The sequence below is a fragment of the Passer montanus genome, unplaced genomic scaffold, assembly GCF_014805655.1.
Source record: "Passer montanus isolate IOZ18808 unplaced genomic scaffold, ASM1480565v1 scaffold101, whole genome shotgun sequence".
Lineage (NCBI taxonomy): Eukaryota > Metazoa > Chordata > Aves > Passeriformes > Passeridae > Passer > Passer montanus.
This window is the reverse complement of record NW_024356616.1, coordinates 812,915-824,051: the sequence shown is the minus strand read 5'-3', so window position 1 is coordinate 824,051 and position 11,137 is coordinate 812,915. Positions and strand designations below refer to the sequence as shown.

Here is an 11,137-nt window from a genome sequence, read left to right as displayed (position 1 = left end):
ATGTGTTTCCAGCCCCCCAATGCTGTTTTCTAAAGGGAAATGATTAATGGTGCTTGGAAACCACAATTCATCCCGGGAAAGAAAGTAGATTTACCCGAAACATGCGTGAGAATTAGTGCTGGGATGGGCTCCTGGGGCAGAGGAGGGAGCTAATGGCAAACAGAGCCTGTCTGTGTGCAGGGGGAGGGAATAGCCCGCCAAAAACATGGGCTGGAGGAGCTGGGATGGAGCTCCAGGAGGAGGAGAGTGGCTGTCACAGCCAGGTCACCTCCCCAGCTGAACCTTGGTCACTCCTTCCCTGACCCGCAGTGAGATGGTGACGATGGAGAGGGGAATTCTCCTGTCATGTGTGTCCCAACAGCACAGCAAAGGATGGATGGTGCTGATGGGGCCAACACTCACCATTCCCAGAAGTCCAGGAGATACTTGGGAGAAGCAGGAGAACCCACAAAGCTCCAGCCTGTAAATGCCTGGTGCTTCAAAAATGTTTTAGTCACCTTGCTCCTGCTGGGGGCACCCACTGGGGTAACTGGGATGGGCTGGGGTGCACCACAGGAGCACGGAGCCTTCCAAGTGCTTCACCCCTGGGCAGCAGGAAACCTCAGAGAAGGGGAAAACACAGTTTTCCTCCGTGAGGGTGGGAGGGAGGCGGCCGTGGCAGCCCCAGCCTGGAGCGTGGGAGCTGCAGCATCATCCTGCTGAGTTTCCAAGTTCATGGAAAAGGTTTTCAGGCACAATTCCTGGTCTGCTTCCAAGTTGCTGTGCTCTTCTCTGCCCAGGAGAGCAGCAAGGGAGGGGAGCAGGAACAGGTGACATGAATTTACCACCTGAATTCAGAGATAACCCCAAGAGCCTGCCTTTACCTCAGCTCTGGATCAAGGCAGCAGCTGGCCCCACGCAGGTCCCGTCCCATCAGCAGTGTGGAGGAGCTCGGACAGGGCTCAGGGAGAGAGATTTATCTGTGGGATTCCAGGAAGGGCTGGGGAAACCTCGGCGAGGTGCTGACGCCCAGGTCAGGAGCCATCCCTGGCTCGGTGATATATTTAGAGCGGGATAATGTAAGCGACAGGAGGGGAAAAAATAAAAAAAATCCGTGGAGGAGGTGCAGATCCGTCCCCTTGGCTGGGAGTTACTGGATGATCCGAGCCAGGGAACAGATAGTTGGATTTCCCTTATTTCTCCCTTCAAATAAATCACAGCTCCAGAGGCCTTTAAACTCTGCAACATGATCTGTTCCAATAAGGAAGGGAATGAAAGGCTGCGTCTCTCTGGAAGCCTTCAGAGCCATAAATCTCCTATGTACAAACACAGACCAGATTTCCAAGTGCATTTATTTTATTGTATTGTTTTAACAGAAAAATCAAACTGCAATAAACTCCGTCCCTCATTAGCTGTCTCCATATCCAGGCCAAATGTTGCTAACGAATAAAATCAGGACAAAGGAATGTGGATGTGGGTCCAAGGCCTGGCCGGGCGCTGACCCCCCGAAAGGCATTTCCCTCTGAGCCTCAGAGGTGTGGGATGAGGAGAGCCAAGGGGGTGGTTCCTGCACTGCCCATTGCTGGGGGCCTGCTGGGGGTGGGCACCCCAAATCCAGCACCCCTGCCAAGGAGCTGGCACCCCTGCCAGGCCCCCACCACAGCAGCTGGAGTTTAATTTAAGGGTTTCCTGCTTCAGTGGTCCCTGATGTGCACCCCAAGAGCAGCAGGAACAGGGGGCAGTTTGGGTGGGTGCTCCCCAGGCTCCAGGAGACCCCCCAGCTGCCCATGTGAAGGGGCTGCAGAATTGGGGCTGAACTTGTTAAGCACCAGGTCAAACCCCAAACTTGCTCTGGAGCTGTCGGTCGTTAATCAGCTGCTGACAGTCCTGAAGGGCCTGGCTGCTGCCAGAGCCCAGGGACAGGGATGTGCCTGGCACTGGTGGTGGCATGGTCCCCAGTGCCCCCATGGGTTTTCCCAAGCCCCCCAAACCCGCCCCAGGGGACACCCGTGGAGGGAGCAGGGCTGTCACATCCCAAACACAGCATCTCCTGCGACTCGGTGAGACGCAGGGAAAAGGCGAGACTCAGTCCCAAGCAGGCTGGGAAGGAGCGAGGAGCCTGTCTGCAGGATTTATGGCACTGAGCTGCAGAGCCCAGAGCAGCGCCCGCGCCGCGCGGGTCCCGCCTCAGCCCACGGAGAAATTCCTGACTTATTGAATCACATTTGTCATCCCTAAATACATATGCAGGCCCGTGTTTCTGAATCCATAAACATCTTTAACTAACTCCGCTCAGCGAGGCCTCTTTCAGCAGTAATTTATATTTAACTTTTTCCATATGCAGGGCCTGTCGCCTTGGTGTCATTTCCGGGAAAGCCAGGGGGGCTGGGGGAGCGGGGGGCGCGGGGGGAGCGCGGCGTGTCTTGGCCCGCTGGAGCGGCCCAGCTGCTGGCACGGCGCGAGAAATCCACCCGCCAGAGCCAGTGCTCATTAATCATTTGAACTACTAAACTGCCAGCTCCTTTCAAGATCTTTCAAGAAGTGTTTTCACCCAAAATAGAGTTGAAAACGCGCCGGGCCCTACTTTCAGAGTCTCATCCATCTGGCCATTATGGGGAGTGTCAGGCGGCTCTGACAGACAAGGCTGCTCTGTTCGAGGGGCCCCGGCCCCACAACCTGTCATATCGCGGGGCTGATGGCATCTGACAGCTCCATTTGTACCTCCCCGAGAGATGAAAGGGCAGCTCCCGGCCGCGGGAGAAGGGCAGGGCCAGGGGGATGAGCAGGGGCAGCCCGGGGTGCCAGCAGCATCGCTGGCCCCATGGACACAGCACCCACAGATCTGTCCCCAGAGCCCATCGCTGCCCTGGGGGGCTTGTGGCCATCTGGGGTGTGATCACAGGCTGGGGGGCTGTGCCCGCTGCCCACCCCTGGCTGTGGTGCTGTGCCCTGCTGGCACAGAGCACCCCAGAGCTGCCAGCGCTGCCCTGGCCCCCATCTCCCCCAGACTCACCTGCTGTGCACACCTCCAGTGCTCAGAGCCAGTCCCCAAAGCCAGCAGGACAGTCCCAGTACCCCCCCCATCTCCCCCAGACTCACCTGCTGTGCACGCCTCCAGTGCTCAGAGCTCAGAGCCAGTCCCCAAACCCAGCAGGACAGTCCCAGTACCCTGAGGGGTTCCCCCACAGCCAGGAAGGCTCAGGGTTTGCTCCACACCAGGACATCCCAGAAGCAGGTGGGAGCTGCTGGATGCTGGTGCTCCCCTTGGGGTGCTCCCCCCGAGCTGCCCCAGTGCTGCAGGATTTCTGTGCCAGCACAACAACTTGGAAAAGCTTGGGAATTATCGAGGAGCAGCAGCAATGGGGACAGAGCACACCCCAGCAGCCAGAGGAGCAGGCACCCAGCCAGCCCCATCCGTCCCAGTTGTTCCCAAAACAAAACCCAAGCAGAGCCCCAGAGACTGTGAGAACCCCGAAGGAAGGAAGGGCTTTTGGCTCGTTTCCATTTTGCCCAGAACACGGCTCTTCTCACCTCTGAGGGGGGCTGTCCTTCTCCAGCCTGTTGGATGGTACTGGGATTGTTCTGGGAATGGGAACAAAACCCCACAAAGGCAACACTGCTCCAGCAGAAACCAGGAGTCCCTTCCATGCTCGGGGATGAGCAGCCCCATCCTTCTCATCCAGAGAGGAAAACACAGCAAATCTTCTGGGTGCTTCACTCTGCCCTCTCCTCCCTCTGGGAAGTGCAGAGAAGACTGAGGGCTCAGCAAAAAGATCTTTAACAGTCCCCATCTCTGTCCTTCTCCCTCGGAGCCCCCCAGGCACCCTTCCTGCAGGAGCTGCTCGTGGAGAGGTGGCCCCAGGACCTGAGGCTCCCACTGCTCCCATCTCCTTTGGGCAGCAGCATCTCCCTCTCCCAGGGATGCACCAGTGGAGATGCAGGGGTGCTGTGGTGGGCACCAGTGCAGCCCCAAGCGCTGCTGGGGAGCCACCCTTGGCAGCTGTGGGGGACACAAAAAAGGCCATTTTGGTTCTCTGTTCCACTGAGGTGTCTGCAGGAAAGGTCCGTCAAGCCCCAGAAGCCACCAGCTGCCCAGGATGCTGCATCCTTCATTTCCTTCCAAATTTTGCCACGCCAGGAGAGGTGATCCATGAATTTTGGGACCACAAGGTGTTGGAAGAGGTCACGTTGCACCCTGCACAGTGTCGGGTGTGCTGTCCAGCTCTGCTCAGCCTGTCAGGGCCAGCTCTGGTAGCACAGGGTCAGCGTTCCACTGCCACCTTTGGCAAAGGCACCTCCTCCGTGGGTCACATCCTCCTGTCCTGTGTCCCTGCACCACGCTGGAAGGTGGGATGAAGTCATGGCAAAGCTGCTCCCGGAGGTTTCCATGAGCACCTTCAGAAAACACACGGGTCTGTGTAAATCTGTGCAGATCTGTGTAAATCTCTGTTATTGTGACTTGAGCTCCAGGACCCTGCTCTGTGCACGGAGCTGTCGGCTGAGCGCCCTCCCCTGCTCGCCAGGGAGCTTCAGCTGAAGTGTTGGTGTGTAAGGATCAGCACTCCTCGGTTTGTCACCACAATAAACAGAGGGTGACTGTGACCCAGCCTGCAGGAACGAGCGCGATCGCTGCCACACTCCGGTGTCAACCTGTGCGAGGAAATGGCCGTGGCCCCAGGGCTCTGTCACATCCAGGGGCTCTGTGCTGGACTGTCACGCTGATCAGACACTGGAGAAGAGTGAAACATGGCCATGGTCACCCTGGGCACTTCCCGTGGGTCACTGGTGACCAGCCAAGGCCGGGTGTCCTGGTGTGGCGAGGAACAAGTCAGCGTTATCGCTGCCGAAGCTGGAACCAGAGCTGCTGGAGGATCTGCTGCTGGAGGATTTGCAGCACACACCAATCCATGGCCACGGCAGAGACAGCAGCAGCTCTTCAGCTGATATCCAGAACCAGAGGAAAGTCCACTCCCATTTGTGGCATTCCTGGCCACTGCAGTGCCCGGGTGCCTGCCCATACTCTTCTGGCTTTGGTGCCTTGAGTTCTTTGTCCTTCTCCACTCACCTCGTCCAGCCTCTTGTCACTTATGCTGTCCCACTGCTCGGAGTGGCTGGAGGTGATCCCACAGCAGGGCAGTGCGGGGCTCTGGTGGGCACACACAGCTCCACACCCTGGTGCTGCCCTGGCTGCTCCGTGTCACCGCCGTGTCACCGCCGGCTGCTCCAGCTGCTCCTTCTGCAGGGCTCCAGCTCACAGCCTGGCACAGGACCTCCGCTGCCACCTCCAAGCACAGCTCTGTCTCTCCAGGTCTGCTCTCAGCTCATGCAGCACCAAATGTGCCCCAAAGCAAAGCCCAGACCCCAGGTTGGGCACAGGGATGCTGGTGGGGGGACAGGAGGTGTCCACGCCACTCTGACTTGGAGGACAAACAGAGCCTGCGTTCTCCGTGGCTTCCACCAGTGCTCACGTGGAAAGAAAAGCTGCTTTATGCAACTGAGGAACTTCTCATCCACCCACCATGGCTCTGCTCTGGCCCATGCCTCTGCATCCCGACCTGACCCCTGGGCAGGCTCCAGCCCTCGAGGACGCCGTGCTCCGCTCTGGACTCTGAAACGCCTTGTACGTCTGCGGGCAGCCACCTCTGCATCACCTAAAAGACATCGGGGATTTTTGTGCAGGAGAGGAAGGAAAACAACAAGAAAAAATAGGGCCTGGCTCTTTCATTCACGTATTTATTGGGCGGACAGCGTGGCTGTGGTCAGCTGGGCTTCGGCCATCACAGACGGGGATATTTATAAGGCACGCGGAGCGGCTCGGCGTGTGCGTCCAAGTCATTCCTTCCCCGGCACAGGGTATAATGTTGCCTTTGTTCGGCTGCCTCCGGCACAGCAGAGCGTGCCGTGCCGCTCGGCCGGGCCCCTCGCCGTGCCCCGGCAGCCCCGGCGCAGCCCCGCTCCTTCCACACACACCACGGCCCCGGCAACTGCCACCATAAATCAATAGGGAAGGAGAGGCTGCCAGTTAGACTAAACAAGTGCATTTGCAAGGATTGCTAACCCTCATTAATCACTCTGACAGTCCTAAAAACACATTTCCCCTTTAATGACTGTATTTGGATAATCAGAGCTTTTTCCTCGCGGCGCGGGGTGAGCGGCGGTGGGCGCGACTTCGGCGAGCGCCGGCACCGGGGTCACCGGCGAGTCAAGCGCTGCAGGTCCCCGGCAGCTCGGGGCGAGCTGGAGAAGGTGCTGCTGTGCCACAGGGAAAGGAGCCACCAGCACAGCCCCAACACTGCTGTCCCCACGTCCGACACCCACCGGTGTCCTCCCAGCCCCGGCTGGATTCGAAAAGGTCTTTTTCTGCCTCTCCGCGTTCCCTTTAGGTGACTTTTGCCTCCTGGAGAGGTTTGAAACCTGGCACATTTTTCTGTATAAATGATGCAACACATTAATGCACAGCACATTATGAAAATGGTAATTCAAACCCATACAACTCTAAATTAAGCCATACATTATCCGACCCACTCAGCCATATATTTTGCAGAAAGACAGGATTGAATCAAATCAAACCGAAACTGTGGAGTGCAGGTTGTTAGACAGAATGATTAATAAAGTGCATCCCAGTGCTCTTATTATAAAATGAATTCCGCAATAACCTGGGCATACATTACACAGGGAATTATTTAATATATTGGCAATGCAACTGTTCCCCAGCAGCTCCAGCCCGAGTGCCGCCGCTATCAGATGATACTCGCGGTGTTTACACGGTCTGGCCCCGCTGCTGCAGTCCTTAGGGAGGGGAAAAATATTCCTCAGGGAACCTCCTGCACAGCAGAACACATCCAGGCAGCACCCGTGGGTGAAGGGAAGGCGCACGGGCTTGTTTTTGGAGCAGGAGACATCCTTGTGTGGCAGGGTTTGGGGCAGAGAGGGATGGAGCGTGAGGAGGGATGCGTCCAGCAGCTCTGGGAGCAGGCTCTGGCAGGATGAGGCTGTGCAGCCCCTTGCCCCGTGCCCTGGCTGGGATCTGGCACAGCCCTGGCAGCGCCAACACCCGGAGCGGCTGTGCCGGGTGTGCTGATTTTGGCACTGGGCTACCACACCTTCAGGCTCTGCGGCATCATCCTCCCACCCCGCGGCACGAGGTGCCCAGCCACGGCCAGGGACTGGCGTGGTGGGACAAAATCTCAGTGCAGGAACCCGAAACAGGCCCCATCATGAAGGATTTATGATGGGCACCGGCAGTGCCCGAGCGAGGCCGACACCGAGTGGGGGCCACATCCTGGGAGAAGTGATGCTCCCGAGGGCCAGAGGGGCTGGATACCTCCCGTGCCACCAGAGAGAAGGCACTGGAACTGCTCTGCACACCGCTCCTGGCATCCTCCTCCACGGCCAGCATCAGCTGCCGGAGGGCTCAGCATCCAGCAGGGACACAGGAGGCTGCACCAGCCTGGGCCTGGCACCCCGTTCCTGCTGTGCCCACAGGACAGAGCAAACACCCGCAGCAAAGTGCCCCTGTGCCAGCCCCAGCCCTGCAAACACCCCTGTGCCAGCCCCAGCCCTCATCCAGCAAACATCCCACCTGGAAGGAGCAACACCAGCACGGCCACGACCGGACCCCAGCCACGTCCGCACAGGGGCAGCCACAGACCCCCAAAACCAACCTCGGGGAGCTCAGCACGGAGCCAAACTGGCCACTGGACCACCAAACCTCTCCTGCTGCCATAGGAAACCCGGCTGGGCCCTCCCACCGGCCACACGCCCGCAGCCACGCTCGAGGCACAGGCAGGGAAATAAAAATCCCTTCAGCAAAAGTAGTCCCTGTTCTCAGCGCGTTGTTTTTCAGCTCAAAGGACACAAAGGAATTTAAACACAGGGCATAAAGCAATATCGAGAAGGCAATTAACAGGGATTAATTGCGTGACTCACTGAAATGCAATAGGAACGAGGCAGAAAATAAAAAAGTGGTAGGGGGCAATGGGGCATGCAGGGTTTCGAGGGGGAGCTTGGCCAGGGGTCCCAGGGCTGGAGGAAAAGTGCTTTCCTTGGGGCACGGAGCAAGCAGAGCCCCCCAACACGGCGGGGATGGAGCCAGAGCCATTCATCCCCCTCCTCTCGGCACCGAGACGGAACGGGAGCAGGCAGGACCCGCCAGCTGCCGGCCGCCCGCACACCGAGACCCGGCACCCTGCTCCTAGCACACCGGCACCCCTAAAACCGCACCGCGGGCACGGCTCTGATCCCGCCGAACGCCTTCTCGAACCTTCCCACGCGCGGGGACACCGCGGGCAGGGACACGCGGGGAGGGGGACGGGGGCGCGGGGCCGCTCCGGTGCCGCGGGGCTCCGCCGCTGCCGCTCCCGCCGCCGCTAGATGGTGCTGGGACCCCGCGGCCCCCGCCGGACCCCCGGGCAGGGACGAGACCAGACCAGAGCGTGGGTACAACCAAGAGGCGTTTATTAACAAAATCAGACTTACCGGGGCTCGTCCGCCCGCCCGGGGCCGCCGGTCCTGCCGCTCCTCCGGTCCCCCCACCGGGGATGTGGGGGGGACACGCGGGGTCCTGCAGCCCCCGGCGAGGCACGGCCTGGGGTGAACATCACCCGGCCGGTGTGAGCAGCCCCCCCCGGCCCCGGACACAGCGCGAAAAAAGGAAAAAAAAAAAAGAGAAAAAAAGTAAAATAAAAAAGAATAAACCACAAAAAATTTTAAAAGGGAAAAAAAATTTGAAAACCCCAAAGATTAAAAATAAGAAAAAAAAATTACAAAAAGAAATTACATCTGCAAGTTACAAATGCAGAGAACAGAATCCCAGAGCGATAAACGCAGAGGGGAAGGAGGAAAATGCCTTTTTTTTTTTTTTTTTTTTGTGTTAATATCACAGTGGAGATGGGATTTGGAGTGCAGATCACGTCTAGTTTTTCTCCCGTTTGGTGGTACTCCAAGTGAAAAGGACAGCAGATACACTCTTGGCAACTGTACAGGGTGGCTTTTTTTTTTTTTTTTTTTTTTGCTTTTCCATGTGTGGCAGGAGTCATGCAAGAATTTCTCGGGGGAAATTAAGAAAGGGGAAGGAAAAAAAAAAATTCAAAAGAAACAAAAGGGGAAAAATCAAAGCCCCCCACCTGCAAAGCAAAGAGGGGATATTTTTTTTTTTCTTTTTTTCGGGGTTTTTTTTTGTTTTTTTTTTTTGGACACAGACTTTTGCATACCATTGATTCATTGGTGTATAATGCACTTATATTCCCAGCTTTAAGCTAACATACAGTAATAAATACAGAGTCCAAGGAGGGCGCGGGGAGGCTGGGGCTGAGCCGGCCGGGGCCGCGCTGGTTACTGATATCCCAAAGCCGAGGCTGACGTGAGTCTTTGGCCGTAGAGCGCGTACGGGGAGTAGTAAGGTCCGGCGGCCGGCAAGGAGGGCACGGGCAGGGCGCCGGCCGCGGGCAAGTGGCTCTTGCCGTAGGGGTGGTACCTGTTTAGTCCCAAAGTGTGTGGGCTCCTCAAGGAGAGCGAGGCCGGTAAGGTGTTGGGGCTGCCGGGGGCGGCGGGCGGCAGGTGCAGGTGGCAGGAGGCCGCCGAGCCCAGCCCGGAGGTAGGGTAGCCCGCCAAGAGTTTCTCGGCCCCCGGCAGGGCCGTGTGGGTCCGTAGGTGGGTGAGCAGCTCCTCCGAGGTGGCAAACCTCTTGTCGCAGGGTCCGCTGGCAGACACCCAGTTGCATATGTGGGGCAGGGGGTCGTTCTGCAGCATGAAGCCGTAGGTGTACAGGGGGTGGCCGGGCAGGCTGGGGGTGCCGCCGGAGGAGAGCGTGGTGTGCACCGAGTGCAGGGGGTGCGTGGGGTACACCAAGGGGTATCCGCTCTTGAGGCTGCCGGGGTCGTGCACGCAGCTGGAGCAGTTGCTGGAGCCCAGGTGCGAGGCGCTGTGGTAGCTCAGGCAGTACGGGTCCCGGCATAATCCCTGCATGAAGGAGGGCGGCGAGGCCCCGGTGAGCGGGCTGGAGCTGGGCGGTTTCCCCGGCAGCCCCAGCGCCCCCGGCAGCTGGCTGCCCACCAGCCCCGGCTTGGTGGGGTCCAGCCCGGGCACGAACTGGGACGGGTAGCCGGCGTAGGCGCCGACGATGGAGCCGTGGTAGCCGATGCTGGAGGGCGGCAGGGGGAAGACGGAGTGGCCCGGCTTGTAGGGCGACACGGGGGCCACATGGCCGGCGGGCGGCAGCGCGGGGGGCTCCGACTTGCGGCCCGAGGGGGGCTCGCCGTGCGCCCCGGCCTCCACCACCCCGCGCCCCAGCGCCCCGCCTGTCCCTTCGGGGCTGGGCTTGCCGCTCTCGGGCTCCTTCTTCTCCTCGGCGCCCTTGGGGTCGGGGTGCTGCGGCGAGGCCCCGCGGGAGCCGCCGGGCGAGGCGGCGGCGTGCGGGGGGAACGGCGGGCACGCGGCGCTGGGCACCCGAAAGCCGGCCTTGTCCGCGCCGCCCTCCTTGCGCGGCTCCCCGCCGCCCTTCGAGTAGGGCTTGAAGCTCGACTTGTCCTCGGCGGGCGCGTCCCCGCCGCTGCCCGGCGGCTTCAGCGCGGCGGGCCGGGCGGAGGGCTCCTTGTCGGCGGCGGGCGCGGCGGCCGCCACGGCGTTCAGCTTGGAGGAGGGCGGCGGGTCGGGCTTCCCGATCTGCGAGCAGGTCTGGGCCAGCAGCGCCAGCGGGCTCTTCTTGGCGTCCAGCTGCGGGCGGAGCGGAGCCGGTCAGGGGGGACCCCGACGGCGCCCCCGCACCGGCCTCCCCCCCACCCCCCGAAAGGGAAGCAGCCGGCCGGGAGAACCGGGAGCGCCGGGCTGGGAAGCAGCCGGCCGGGAGAACCGGGAGCGGCGGCCGGGAATGCCGGGAGCACCGCGCTGGGAAGCAGCCGGCCGGGAGAGCCGGGCTGAGAAGAGCCCGGCCGGGGGGACCGGGGGTGCGGGGGTCCGCGGCGCGGTCGGGGGCGGCGGGCACTGACCTCGATGGGGCTGACGGGCGTGGAGGAGAGCGGCTGGAGGTACTCGGGGTGCAGGAGGTGGCCGCCGTGGGCGCTGAGCATCTTCAGGACGCGGATGGGCAGCCGGCTGGCCTGGCGCAGCGGGTCGGCGGGGGGCGGCCGGGGCGACGGGGCGGCCGCGGCTCCGCGGCTCG

General features: G+C 60.3%; 1 protein-coding gene and 1 long non-coding RNA gene across 2 annotated transcripts in view; both read right to left on the bottom strand.

Annotated features, from left to right (window-relative positions):
- Positions 1 to 1,325: 1,325 nt before the first annotated feature.
- LOC120505834 lies at positions 1,326 to 8,842 on the bottom strand. Its single transcript, XR_005628353.1, has 2 exons — positions 3,079 to 8,842; positions 1,326 to 2,992 (listed from the first exon to the last, which is right to left on the bottom strand). It is a non-coding gene; the product is annotated as an uncharacterized LOC120505834 (long non-coding RNA).
- Positions 8,843 to 9,169: 327 nt separating this feature from the next.
- ZNF703 (zinc finger protein 703) overlaps positions 9,170 to 11,137 on the bottom strand; it is a 2,030-nt gene continuing 62 nt past the window's right edge. Inside the window, exons 2-3 of the mRNA XM_039715500.1 lie at positions 10,965 to 11,133; positions 9,170 to 10,692 (exon numbers count right to left, since the gene is read on the bottom strand). Of these exons, the coding sequence (XP_039571434.1) occupies positions 9,313 to 10,692; positions 10,965 to 11,133 (1,549 nt within the window). The 3' untranslated portion in view covers positions 9,170 to 9,312. The remainder of the gene's footprint in view (positions 10,693 to 10,964; positions 11,134 to 11,137) is intronic.